General features: G+C 42.6%; 1 protein-coding gene across 3 annotated transcripts in view; it reads left to right on the top strand.

The window, feature by feature from the left end:
• Nucleotides 1-14,712, top strand: part of RBKS (ribokinase) — an 87,585-nt gene that overhangs the window by 25,341 nt on the left and 47,532 nt on the right. Inside the window, exons 3-6 of one of the 3 annotated variants that reach the window (XM_039238419.1) lie at nt 321-432; nt 4,048-4,111; nt 5,021-5,083; nt 8,158-8,322. In XM_039238419.1, coding sequence (XP_039094350.1) covers nt 321-432; nt 4,048-4,111; nt 5,021-5,083; nt 8,158-8,322 — 404 coding nt within the window. The remainder of the gene's footprint in view (nt 1-320; nt 433-4,047; nt 4,112-5,020; nt 5,084-8,157; nt 8,323-14,712) is intronic. The other 2 variants (XM_039238418.1, XM_039238421.1) reach the window with 2 other exon arrangements.

Raw genomic sequence — 14,712 nt, 5'->3', positions numbered from 1 at the left:
GTCTTATTTTTTAAATAATTTAATGTACCCACAGGCTTGCTTCCAGGATCAAGTGCTCTTCTGTTTGAAAATAGGGAGCAACAGGAAGAATTGGAAGCATCAGGGAGAACCAGATGGACAGGAAAGTAGTTTAGAAGATTGAATCCAAGCAGCAGGTGCCCTGCCTCTCCCCCCAAGGGAAGCCACCGCAGCAGCAGCAGTAACTGCCATGGTGATGAGAAGTAGGCAACCACGATGATCATGACAGTGATGACACCAAGCCATTATTTAATCCTTTACAGTTTTAAACATGCTTCACGCGTGTTATTTTATCCTCACAGCTGCTGTAACTTTCCAGATGAGGAAACTGAGGCCAAGAGGCAGCTAAAAGTGACCTGCCCAGAGGCTCCTGAGAGGCTGAGGAGTCAGTTGAGCCATCCGGCTTCAGCTCAGGTCATGGTCTCATAGTTCAAGAGTTCGAACCCTGCATGGGGCCCTCTGCTGTCAGCCCAGAGCCCACTTTGGATCCTCCTCCCCCTCCACCCTCTCTCTGCCCCCACCCCAGCTCACACTCTGTTTCTCTCTCTCAAAAATAAACATTTTTTTAAAAATGTGGCGTGCCCAAAACCACACAGGTGGTGTGAAGGGGCTTCTGACTTCCATGACATAAGTACAAACCTCACCTTTCTGTCCTTGGGCTTCTTATCACTCCTTTTACTTTGTAATGTATCGCCACGACCCAGATGCAGAGTTAACAGAGCTACGGTTGACTTCTCTAAATCCTCAGCAGTGCTGTTACTTTTCCATTATTTTTTAGTTACGAGATTTTTATTTTTGTCATGGGAATATCAAAGAGGGCAAAAGCAAAGTATTTTGTTTCACCTGTCACATAGAGCTTAGAACATCAGCCAACAGGTTTGCCAGGAAAGTGGTATTGGAATAAATCTGGAACCATCACCACCCCCAAGGGACACAGCCCATCAGGTGATTCTCCGAGCAAAAGCAGCTACTGCAGCCTCTAAATTACCCCTGCAGCAAGCCTGGCGTGCCGTTCCTGCCTCAGTATGCCTTGGATGCCCCTGATAGTCCACTTGGTGTGACAGTGTCTCTGTGCGTCTTCTTTTCCCTCCAATATTATCAGTTTCTTGAAGGCAACGCCAAATGTTTTGGGGTTTCCTCCTCCCCTCCTACAACTCTTCCTAATCCCTGCACTTCCAAATGTCTGTATCATCACCACCATTTATCAAACATTCCCTTGGTGTTCACCTTAAACAGATTTTGTCTGTATTAAACCGATAGGAAAGGGGAGAGAGAAGTTTCTTTGCTCTAATTTGTACCGGGCCCCACATGCTTAGGAATGGTCTTCCCTTAATCCCTACAATCGTGATGCTTTCCCCAACTATATCACATCTTCTTAAAAAATGTTTATTTATTTATTTTGAGAGACTGAGAGCAGGGAGGAGAAGAGAGGGAGAGAGGGAATCCCAAGCAGGCTCCACACTGTCAATGCAGGGCCTGATGCAGGGTTCGATCCCACAAACCATGAGATCATGACCTGAGCTGAAATCAAGAGTTAGATGCTTAACCAACTGAGCCACCCAGGCATCCCTCCCAACTATGTCACATCTTGATTGCCCATGGGAGAGAGTTAAATAATGTTTAAAGAAAAGATTAGAAAACAGTTTGTTTCTGGTATGAATCTTTGACCTAAGAAATGGAATGCTTTGGTAGATAAATGGCCAGCCTCCTGCCAAGAAAACCTTTGACAAATGACCTCCTTCCACCAGGAACTGACCCCCACAGCAGTGCTTTATAGTGGGCACTCTTCTCTGTAGAGACAGAAATTCTGCTAATGAAAAATTACTATATATTATTTGAGATTATTGCCTAATCAGCATTTCTACCAGAAAAGAAGCACAGGGAAAAGTGTTCTTTGAGGAAGAAGCTCTCAGAGGAGGTATTTAAATCGGGTTGGCAAACTACCACCGACGGAGCAAATCTTGCCCATCGTGTATTTTTATAAAGTTTTATTGGAACACAGCCACATCCATTTGTTTACAGATTTTCTTTAGCTGCTCTCACACTACAACAGCAGAGTTGAATAGCTGCAGAAGAGACCATCTGGCCAACAGTGTCCAAACTATTACTGCCTGGCCGTTTATGGAAAAAAAATTTTCCAACCCCTGATCCAGACCATCCAGAATCTTACCGGGAAATTTTATCTTCACTCACTGAGGAATTTGACTCAACTAAACTTCTAGGTTTCTTTCTTTCAATATATCCAGAGGGGAACAATTTTCTGTGGCAAGGCAGAACACACCAGGAGTGGCCGAGACCCAGACAGATAGATGATCCAGTGACACAGTGCTCACCTGCAGGACAAAAAAGTAGTTCAGGAGTGGCAAGCTAAAAGCCCACAGGTGCCAAGCAGGTAACATAAATTTCAATAGGCCTGGTGGGAGCTGTGGTCATCTAGAGCGCATGGACCCACCTTTGGGGTGGATCTAGCTGGGTGGGATCCCTTGCAGGATTGTGGGTCCAGCGTTACCAGAACGTCTGAATTTTCAGGACCTCCTGGAAAACTTGTTTTTGTGAAGCCTCCTAATATTTAAATGGTGACAGCTGATTAAAATTGAAAATAGGGGCGCGTGGGTGGCTTAGTGGGTTAAGCGTCTGACTTTCGCTTAGGTCATGATCTCACAGTTCATGGGTTCGAGCCCCGCGTCCGGCTCTGTGCTGACTGCCAGCTCAGAGCCTGGAGTCTATTTCGGAGTCTGTATCTCCCTCTCTCTCTGACCCTCCCCTGCTCATGCTGTCTCTCTCTCTCTCTCTCTCCTAGAAATAAATAAAAATATTTTAAAAATAAATAAATAAATAAATAAAATTGAAAATAAAATAGGAGGAAATAACTATAACCCTGTATGTCAGCTATACTGGGATTAAAATAAAATCATAAAAATAAAATAGGAGGGCATCCATACAAAAACCTGCACATGAATATTCACAGGAGCTTAAACTTATAATTACCAAAATTAGGAAGCAGCCCAAGATGTCCTTCAGTGAGTGAATGGATAAAGTACAGAACGTCCATACCGTGGAATACTTTTCAGCACTAAAAAGAAACGAGTGATCAAGCCACAAAGAGACAGACATGCAGGAAATTTAGATATATTTCCTAAGTGAAAGAAGCCCGTCTGAAAAGGTTACATATTGTATGATTCCGATGATATGGCATTCTGGAAGAGGCAAAACTATGGAGACAGTAGCAAGGTCAGTGGCTGCCAGGGACTTGGAGGGAGAGAGGGAGGAATAGGCAGAGCACATCGGGTTTTCAGGGCAGTGAATCCATCCTGGATAAGATGGTAATGGTGGATACATGTCTATACATTTGTCAGAACCCATAGAATGTACAACAGAGTGAACCCTAATGTAAACTACGGAATTTGGGTGATAATGATGTGTCAACATAGGATCAGTGTTTGTAACAAATGTGCCACCCTAACTTGTTGCCTATGAATGGAAGAGAAATGAGTGTCCAAAGGAAAAACTGAAGGATCACTAGTAGAATGCATGCTGGGACCTAAGAACAATAGACTCCCATGACCCCACGTTACCCAAGTTAGCAAGGGCTTTTTAAATTCCCCCTTCTCTGCCCCCATCCATGTCAGAGAAGAAGACTCTAAAACACCAGGCAAGTCATGACAAAGATGCCCACATTTATAGTGAAGTACAAACAACTGCGATTCCTCATAAATATTGAGGACCTTTGACGGTGGACAGCTCAGTGGTGATTTTCACAGGAACAGATCAAAATGAGAGCAAAGTTATAGAACTTGGGACAGTCATTTAATGCTTCACATTTTAGGTTGGATCCAAGTGGAACATTAATATATAACAATTCTTTGGGCTGAAATCAAGTCCAGCATCTTACATTAAGAAGATTAATTAGCTAATGTTTATAAAGTACTGTGCAGATATGCCCTTTTAAAATGCTAAGTATTCTAAAAACTACATTGCAGCATTTTACTAAATGTAAAAGATCTAACATTCATCATTTCTTTGGTACAGGTTGGCAAAGATTCTTTTGGCAATGATTATATAGAAAACTTAAAACAGAATGATATTTCTACAGGTAAAACTTCATCTTTTTTAAAGTTAGTTTTTATGACTTTCCTCTGGGATCTGGTTACAAGAAAAGTTGAATATAGAATAGAATTATTAGATGCTCCTCTGGTGGCCAGAGAAGTTTTATGCACAGCTCTGTCTCATCTTGCTTAAATGTCATTTGGTTAATTCTTTTGTAGACATTCCTCCAGATAGGAATAAGATGATAAGAGATTACAAACCTTCATCTCATAGAAATGTTTCTAAAGCAGATGACAAGAGAAAACAGGTGCTAATGTTCACAAAAGATATTTTAAGAAAAGTCATTGAATGTCATGCCTGGAAATGATCTTAGAAACCACTGAAGCTGATACCATCATTGCACTAAAGAGAAGCCAAAGGCCAGAGCGGTCTCAGTTTGTCCAAGAGCACACAGCTAGTTAGAGCTAGAGCCAGGAGTAGAATGCGGGTCTCTGGCTCCATTTCAAGGCTTTTTGCTGCTGCCAAAGGCTGCCTGATCAACATTTCCACTTACACTCCAGACCATGATGCTTAATGAGCTACGAAGCTTATGAAGAAACGCAAACAAGTTCATTGCATAGGTCTGACCTTTAATCTCTCATCTGAAGCCTGTCATTTCTCTCACTGAAGAAAAAAAAGATGGTGGTCTAGAAAAATGCATGTGTGTACGCTATGAGTAACTTGGGTGACTTGGAAGTGGGGGTGGTCTGCTGGGTTGTTACTAATGCAGAACAAAGGTCTTCCTCCTTGTATAGGTAATGGGTATAAATTAGCGCTAATTACTTACTTCTTTTATCATTCCAGATGGTTAAAGGTTAAAAAGTTTTTCCAACAATTAGTGGTGCACTGAAATTGCTAAAATAGATTCTCCATGCCAGGCTGTATATACATGATTGTAATTTCTTTTTTCTTTTAGAATTTGCATATCAGACTCAAGATGCTGCTACAGGAACTGCTTCTATAATTGTCAATAATGAAGGTACGTGTTTCGCATGTTAGAGTGTCATTTCAGGAAGAAGTTCATGTCCGGAACTAGAGCAGAAGCATCCGTTTTTACTCTAATCCTATGGATTTCTTACTATGCCCACCAGTCTGAGGCTTAAAGTGTGGTCTTTCTCGTTTAAAATATGAATGTTTCCCTTTATTTTTACTTCCCAGCTTGATCATTTAAATGTAAAATTGTCCGTCCAATACTTATAAAGTGTTACAGTTGCCTCAAAATAATATTTATATCCTGTAATGTCCCATTACCCTTCACATGAACTCAGAATTTCTATTTGCCTCTAAAAGCAGTTAAGTATCATCCATCATTTCAGTTATACTAGGTAAATAAATGTAAATAGATAGGTGCACTAGGAAGTTGATGAATCATATTTATAGAATATTTACTGAGCAAATGGCAGCAACTAATTACTTCTAACTTATCATTAGCATTCAATTTTGTCTGCTCTTCAAACGGCAATCAAATTTCAAAAGTCTATATATACAACTCTGTCTGTCTGTCACAGGGCCTTGCGACAGTTGAAACATTTGTCTTTAAAAACAGTAACTTCCCTTTACCCTCAAGTAAAGTTTTCATAATTTATGCCCACTATTTTAAGTATTAAAAAAACCCACATAAGATTCTTTAATTCAGAATTAATATTCAGAAGGACCCAGCATTCCATGGGCACCAAGAACAGAACCCAGTGCATTGTGGGCAGTCAGTGTGCACTGTGTGAAATTAGGATTTGTCCTAATATGTCTTTTTTTTAAAGTGTATTTATTTTGAAAGAGAGAGAGAGAGATTGGGAGAGGGGGTGGGTAGAGAGAGGAAGAAAGAGAATCCAAGCAGGCTCCCAGCTGTTAGTGCAGGGCCCTACGTGGGGCTCGATCTCATGAACTGTGAGACCATGACCTGAGCCAAGATCAAGAGTCAGACACTTAACCGATTGAGCCACCTCTGTCATAATAGGTCTTAGATTTGTAATAGTTTCACACAGTCGTTTCTCACAGAAGATACAGTATATTTGGCTCTACTCCAGTGATCCCCAAGTTGCAATAACAATGAAAAAATGTATTCCACTTAAAGAAGATAAAATTTGTCATTCTAACAATAACCTGTGTTCATTACGTAAGTAATTATTGCTGCCAATAGCAGTTCGTTCCATCTTAAACCTCTGTTTTGTGTTCTAGGAATATCCTTGAGTTCCACTTCTACCTCATGGATGGAACAAGTTCCTACCTTTTCCATACAAAGACACAGTTTAATATTATGTATTGAGTGCCTGTTATGATAGAACTTGTCTGATTTCGATCTAGGATACGGTAATACCGTTGAGAATATAGATTGTCTCAGAGGAACTAACACAAATACCCAGAGTGTTAGCCCCCATAAGTGAAGGAGTAAATAGCAAGGAAAAGTAAGGAGTTGAGTTTTGACAAGTTAAACTGGAGGCTGGAACGATCCAGCCAAATGGCGGTGTCCGTCAGACAGCTGTAATCTAAGTCTTGCCGCTCATCAGCCAAGGCCAGGCCAGAAGCATAGATTTGGGAGTCAGCAATGCAGAAGCAGCAGTTGACGCCAGCAGAGAAGAGGAGGTCACTGAAGGAGAAAGGGGAGGAGATATGTTGTCTCTCAGTGTGTGTGGGTACTTTGAATTTTTCCCGCACCAAGATTGGGTTTATGCTGAACCATTCCCACTTTTTTAAGTCTTCCTTGCGGCCAACAGACACATCTGTGGTAAGATGATAGGCTAGCATGTGTTCTGTGTTCAGAGGTAATTTTAGGTCATGTCTATACAAGATCAGCATGAGCAGCCTGGAGCACAAAGATATGACTGCTACGACTCACCCCTGTAGATCACTGCTATCCGAAAGAAATATGATGCAAGCCACATACATAATTTTAAATTTTCCGTGAGACACATTTTAAAAAATAACAAGAGGGGCGCCTGGGTGGCTCAGTCGGTTAAGCGTCCAACTCTTGGTTTCAGTTCAGGTCATGGTCTCAACAGTTTTGTAAGTTCGAGCCCTGCGTTGGGCTCTGTGCTGACAGCTCAGAGCCTGAAGCCTGCTTCGGATCTGTGTCTCTTTCTCTCTCTGCCCCTCCCCTACTCTCTCTCACAAATAAACATTAAAAAATTTTGTTTACAAAATAAAAAGAAACAGATAAGATGAATCTTAATATACTCACTTAACCCAACATATCTAAAATATTATCTTTCCAACATGGAATCAAAATGTTGTTAAAAATCAGTATTTTACCTTCTTGTCTTTGTACTCAGTCTTTAAAATCGGCTATGCATTGTACAAGCGAAGCACATGTGAATTTAGACAAGACACATTTCAAGTGCTCAACAGCCACCTGTGGCTTGCACTCATGACTCTTATATTGGACAGCACAGCTCTGGAGAGTTCAGCTAACATAAAATGTACCCCCAGTCCTTCCCTATTTAGGTGGGATTGTAGACTATGGGTCCAAGTGATGGGTATATAAGATTCTCTACTCCCGCTTCTGTTTGACCTGGTACTGTATAGGCCAGATATCCTTCTCTCTGCCTTACCTAGTACAGCTTTCCATCGGTTAGCTGTTAATAAACTATGTTTTGACCTTAAGAATCACCTTTCAGAGATACCCTAGGTCACATACACAAACTGACTGCATACTACAGAGCCTTAGTTTTTAGTGTGATGCAAGTTTATTCCTATTTATACACATCATTATGACATCTGTCATCTGGGATTCAGAATCTTTACCACATATGTTGTACCAGCCATTTTGAAGTATGTTACATAGCACTTCCCAGCTAGTAATCTTTGTATATAAGAATATTGATAGGGAAATATTTTTTAGTGTTCTCAAAATTATCAGAATAATATCTTACAGAGCAGGGATAGTGTTAAAAAAAAAAGAGTAGGAATATAGAATTTCACCTGAATTGCCTAGAAATGTTAAAATTAATACTTCTAACACATTTAGCATAATGACTTTGTAAGGGATTGTAACATCGCAGAATATCATTGCTTGGCCTTGCTTGGTTTTTAATATAAACATGTAGAAATTCTTTATAGGCCAGAATATCATCATAATAGTGGCCGGAGCAAATTTACTTTTGAATACTGAAGACCTGAAGGAAGCAGCCAAGGCCATCAGCAGAGCGAAAGTAATGATCTGCCAGCTAGAAGTAACTCCAGAAACTTCTTTGGAAGCCCTGACCATAGCCCACAACAGTGGAGGTGATTTTACATGTCTATTCTTCTTCCTAGAAAAGCTTTTATCCCTGTTTTAATGAAAGGTAACCCTTCAAGTTAAGCAATGCAATACTTTCCTGTAGTAAAATATCCTTTCTCCCACCTGTAAGATTCACGGTCTTCTAGTAGTTAATACTGTTAGAAAAGCTATAAATTGGATACAAAATAACCTGAGTAGCATTTCTGATATCCCGCAATATAAATCTTCAATCTAGTCAGCAGAAATAATACAAGTAGTGATTAGAACATCAGAAGCAGCCCGTGGTCCCACAGCGGAATGATTGCTTTTCCTAGAAGCGCAGTCAAGCTGCATATCCTGTATGATGTCCTTGCAGGTAGGTATAAATGTCTCTAGGAACTGAAGATTAGTTCTTTCTCAATGGAGTTTGTAAAACTTCATCCCTGTTGTATAAACAACAGAAGATTATTTGTATGTAATATTTTCTATGGTTGGCAAAGTCTTTTTTTAATTTTTTTTTATGTTTTTATTTTGAGAGACAGAGAGTGAGCGGGAGAGGGGCAGAGAGAGAGGGAGACACAGAATCTGAAGCAGGCTCCAGGCTTTGAGCTGTCAGCACAGAGCCCGACACAGGGCTCGAACCCACCGACTGTGAGATCATGACCTGAGCGAAAGTCGGATGCTTAACCAACTGAGCCACCCAGGTGCCCCTGTCAAGGTCTTTTAAAGCAGTTCCTTGGTTTCATTTGACCTTAGCTTTTGGAAATTTTCAAACATACAAAGGCAGGCAGAACGGCCTATTGAAACCCTTCACTCGACTTCAGCAGTTATCAACACATGGCTAACACTGAGTCTTTCCTTCTGCTCACTTCCCCCATCCCCCCCCCCCCGCCCCCAGCAAAGAACAAACTCTTTAAAAATCCAGGTAGTTTCTGTTTGCTTCTATTTCATGGTTGATTCGTGGGCAAAGCATCTTCTTATTTAGATTCCATTTCTGTTCCTAATTAGTTTTGTGGTCTTTCCAGAATTATTTTTCTGAGCCTTGTCTGTTAAACGCAACTAGAATAGGGTGCCTGGGTGGCTCAGTTGGTTAAGCATCTGACTTCGGCTCAGGTCATGATCTCACAGTTCATGGGTTCATGCCCTGCATCGGGCTCTGTGCTGACAGCTCAGAGCCTGGAGCCTGTCTTCGGATTCCGTGTCTCCTCTCTCTCTGAGCCTCCCCTGCTCACACTGTCTCTCTCTCACAAATAAATAAAAACATTAAAAAAAAAATTTTTTTTTACATGCATCTAGAAATACTCCCCTACAGAATTGTTCTAATAATGAAACAAAATAAAATAAAACATGATGCCAAGCGTGGTGTCATAAATCTCAGTAAATCCCAAACGTCTTCTCTTTTTCACTTTTCTCTTTAAAGTAAAATCAGGGTTGGGGTGCTGAGCCTGGGTGGCTCAGTCGGTTAAGCGTCCGACTTCGGCTCAGGTCATGATCTCACGGTTCATGGTTCGAGCCCCTCATCTGGCTCTGTGCTGACAGCTCAGAGCCTCTGCTTCAGATTCTGTGTCTCCCTCTCTCTCTGCCCCTCCCCCACTCATGTTTTGACTCTCTCTCTCTTTCTCTCTCTCTCTCTCTCAAAAATGCATAAACATACTAAAGTAAAATCAGAGTCATATCCAGGGCACCCGGGTGGCTTAGTTGGTTAAGCATCCAACTTCTGCTCGTGTCATGATCTCACAGTTCATGGGTTCAAGCCCCACATAGGGCTCCGTGCTGTCAGCACAGAGCCTGCTTCAAATCCTCTGTCTCCCCCTCTCTCTGCCCCTCCTCTGCTCACTCTCTCTCTCTCAAAAATAAAATATTAAAAAAAAGTTTTAATTGAAAATAAAATTAGAGGGGCGCCTGGGTGGCCCATTCAGTTAAGCGTCCGACTTCAGCTCAGGTCATGATCTCATGGTTCATGGCTTCGAGCCCTGCATCAGGCTCTATGCTGACAGCTAGCTCAGAGCCTGGAGCCTGTTTCAGATTCTGTATCTCTCTCTCTCTCTGACCCTCCCCTGTTCATGCTGTCTCTCTCTCTCTCTCTCTCTCTCTCTCTCAGAAATAAATAAAACATAAAAATTTTTTTTAAAAAGAAAAATAAAATTAGGATTACATCCTGATCTCAGCACCATCTGGTCAAAAATAGATATATCAAAATAAAAAGCAGCCACTCTGAGACAATGGCTTCCTTTTGATATTGCAGCCATAGTTCTGTGATTTCAGAGTGAGGTCCACATTGACTTTTCCACATAAAACTTTCTCATCAAGATACAAAACTAAAAAGAAAAGAAGAAAAAGAACAGTAAGTGTATGTGTGTGTGTTTGCATAAGTGATTTCTCCCCAAAGTCTACAACATTTTAAATAGCAGTAAGTGGAAAGTAAGTTACTTAAAATGATTTTGTGGGGAATTTTTAAATGTATGTCCTGATTTAACAAATTTTTCTCTTGGCAAAACAACATGCCGTGGCAAATTCTCACTGACATTTAATGTACTTTTAATGGACTCGAAGCTGTCAGAAGGAATTCTAAGCCAAAACCCATTTGGTTACATTTTCTCAGGGGTGTCACAGAGAGAGTCTAGTGCTTATGGTAAGCGTCGCCGGCATGGCACACTTCCGAATCGGGTGATGTGAACACAACGTGCCACTTCATTCATGCTCCTGTCTCCTTATGCAGGTCAAGTCCGTATCCCCAAGCACCTTCCTCTCCTACCGTCGCTTGCTTCTCAGAGGCCACTGTTTCCTCTGTCCCGCTCCAGTTCCCCGTTACCTACCCAGCTGGTGGAGGACAGATGGGTCCCCACAGTGGAGGATCTAACCATTCACGGGTGAGGCTAGAGTTTTCCAGAGGGGCAGGCAGCCTGACTGCAGGATGTCATTTGGATGCGTCCCCCATCACCTGCCCGGCCTCTCTGTCGGCTGAGGACCTGGAGGACTGGGGCATCGGGAACGGGCAGGGCCAGGTGATGGCAGGCCACAGAGCACCAGCCGACGCGACAGTCTCACTAAGAGCCAGCCTGCCTAAGTATTACTTGCATGTGGTCTTTCCCATACAGTGATTTTGGAAGGAGTGATGCCTCACATTTATCATGTACCGTATAGCTTATAAAGCACTTTCAAGTACATCTGAGCCTCAGAAAAACGTATGGCAACGATATGGCAGGCATTGTTCTCTCAAATTGGAGGCGGGAAGACCAACTTGGAGAGGTTAAGTACTTAGCTCAACCAAGGTCAGTGTAGAAACCCGGATTCCAGGCACCAAGCCCCAAGTTCTGTGTCCTGGGAGCACACCTCAAATAAAGAAACTGCACATCCCATTGATTGCAAGGAATCAGTGAGCCGTCATGAAGAAAAGTAAAGTCCGTGAGCTATAACATTGTTCATCATGTAGCCTAAGCTCTCAGCGTCTTTTCTGCTCCCGTCTTGGGGATCCTAGAGTGCTTTCTGCGCTGCATCCCTTACACGCTGCCACAAAACACACATGCACACGCACTCCTCTGTCCAGAACTTAGCTGGTCCTCACTTGGTAGTTACCAGCCGGAAGCAGCTTAGATTCTCTACCATGACAGGTGTGTGTGTGGGTATGTGTGAACTTAATGTCTTCCTTCTCACGTGAGAAGAGCTATACAATGAAAGGAGCACTGGCTTGGGAGTCATGAAGTTTGGCTCTGAATTCAGAATCCATCCTTTAGTAAACGGAGGGCCACATGCAAGTCAGTCACTTCTTTACTCTGGGCCTGACTTTGTTCCTCTGTGAAGCAAGAGAACTGGGCCGGGAGCTCTCACGGTTGTTTAATGCCCAGGACGTGTGAGCGGACTACTCATGGCAGAGCAGAGCGGGCAGCCTTAGACACGCAGTGAGCACCGCGTGTCCTGTCCATCGCCCTGGGAGACGGCCTGTGTGCTCATCAGCAGTATTCCATCTGCCTTGGTGGTAAAACCCCCTCCTCCTCCCCAGGGGGTCTATCACAGCCGCCTTATCTGTGCTTCATACAAGTAAAGAGCCCTGAATTAAACACATTGTATAACTGGATTAGGGACAGTCGTTAAAATACAGAGGAAAAAGACCTCCCTCCATCTTTGAATATATCGTCTCAGAAATCTCTTTCTGTCTTCACCAAGAAGAGAGCATTGGTCTTAGACAGACAGCACCCGCAGCACCAGAAGTGAGCCAGCGGCGCCCTCCGAGGCCCCCTCCTCCGTGGGTCCGGACGCTTCAAGGCAGGCCCACAGCAGAGAGCTGGCGCGGCAGCTGCTCGGGGTGAAATTAGGCGTGCCGGGTCTGGTCTTCACATCCATTTGAAAGCAAATGGAACATTACAGGAACAATTATAAATAACTGAGATTGTAAGATCGCCAAGATTAAATTCTAGGTGGGACACAAAATAATCTTTTAATGCCACTTTAGTCCTTTTCCACTTGGCAAACCAAACTTCTTGGCCGGCCACCTTGACACTCACAGTCACGTTGTGAGTCGAGCACAGAGCCCAACTTTTGAGCGTTTGTGCTGGTCACCTCACAGTAAACAGCCCCTAGAGGGAGACCGCCAAGCCAGTGTTTTGGTTACCCCAACCTTCCCCCAGTTTCTTTACTTCCTATTTCTCCAAGCTAGTTATTTTTTTCCAATTTTTTTAATGTTTATTTTTGAGAGAGAGACAGAGACAGAGTGCGAGCGGGGGGAAGGGCAGAGAGGGAGACACAGAATTTGAAGCAGGCTCCAGGCTCCGAGCTGTCAGCACAGAGCCCAACGCGGGGCTCAAACTCACGAACCGCGAGGTCATGACCTGAGCCAAAGTCAGACGCTTAACCAACTAAGCCACCCAGGCGCCCCCAAGCTCGTTATTAGGGCCTTCTTAACTGTCTGGCTCCTGCCCTCCATGGTGACAGCATGAAGCACTTCCGCCTCATTTTCTTGGCTTTGCACTTATGCATCTGCCCTCACAGGGCTCACCCGTTCCTCGCTGACATCGCTGTGCCAGCCACTGGCGTGCTGTTAAGATGATGGGGAGCTTAGCCCGTCTACGTTGGGCGCTATCAGTCACCCCTCCAGGTCCAAGTTACTCCACGGCACACCTTGTGTCCTCTCCTTTTGTGGTTCCAGGATGACATCATGTTTTCCCACCTTAACTATCACAAAGTGCGTTCTTCTTTGATTAACTGCATCTACTGATTCTTCACAGTTTTTTCACCCTTGTAAAATATTTATGCTTATTCATGGTAGCACGAGCCAAAGAGAGTCCTTTGCTTTATGGTATTTTCATTTTTCCCCTAAATTTAGTCACTAGTCAGACTCTAAGCCTACATATCCAGCCTGTTACCATCCGGCATTAGTAAGAATGCTTTCCTTCAGCAAAATACAAAGAAATAAGATTGGCTTGGTTTTTATACAACATTTATGGTCAAATTAAATTGGAGAATTTCTCATTCCAGCAACTCTCTTTATTGCTTAAAATGCAATGTAATTGTTTCTTTAAAATTTGTTTTTTTATTATGGAAAATTTCAAATCTATCTTGACATACAGAGAATAGTACAGTAAACCCATATTTACTATATCGTTAAGCTTCAGTAATTCTCAACACATGGCCAGTCCTGTTGAATTTATACCCCATCTCACTACTCCCCACCTTCCCACCCCCTGCAACCTTGGAAGCCACCCCCAGACATTATGTCATTCACAGTGTGCTTGGTTTTTGATGTAAGAAATTATACATGTTTTAAGAATGATGTCTTTGCCTGGTGCACAGCAGCTAATCTGTGGTCAGATTGGTGCCCATCACCCTTTGGAACTAATCCCTTTACTAGTTTAGTGAGTAACTTCTCAGACTTTGTTCTCTTCTGTGCAAGTGGATCAATGTAAATACGCATATAATTATGCTTTGTTTGATTTAAAAGAGAGAGAGAGGGTCATACTATGGATTTTATTACTAAGCTTCCTTTTTTCACTTACAAATTATAGGAATCTTGAACAGAGATCTGCTTCATTCAGCAGGAGAATATTCCATTAGAAGTTTTTGGGGGTTTTTTCCCTAACCAGTCCTCTCTGATAGAAGCTTAGGTTTCTTTTTGTCTTTTTCTGTTTCTGTTAAAAACAGAGCTCAACATCACGTACATCCTGAACCTCGCCGTACCTCATCTTTGCCTGCCCATGTATTTTCTGTAGGATCGGTTTGGAAAAGGAATTGCTGGGTCACAGGTCTTTTGAGATGAAATCAAACTTTTAGAAGAATGGCTCAAAGCTGTTGTTGCAGACTGGCACGTCACTCTCACCTGTGCTTAAATGCCTTTGCGTGCAGATTTGGAGATCATAATACATGAGCGATGCTTTTTCAATTTACCATTCAAGGAAAATAGGGAGCAATATATTTGTTCTGGA

The sequence above is a fragment of the Hyaena hyaena genome, unplaced genomic scaffold (genome assembly GCF_003009895.1).
Source record: "Hyaena hyaena isolate Hyena2069 unplaced genomic scaffold, ASM300989v1 scaffold_140, whole genome shotgun sequence".
In the NCBI taxonomy this organism is placed as follows: domain Eukaryota; kingdom Metazoa; phylum Chordata; class Mammalia; order Carnivora; family Hyaenidae; genus Hyaena; species Hyaena hyaena.
This window is presented reverse-complemented; position numbering and strand designations above follow the sequence as displayed.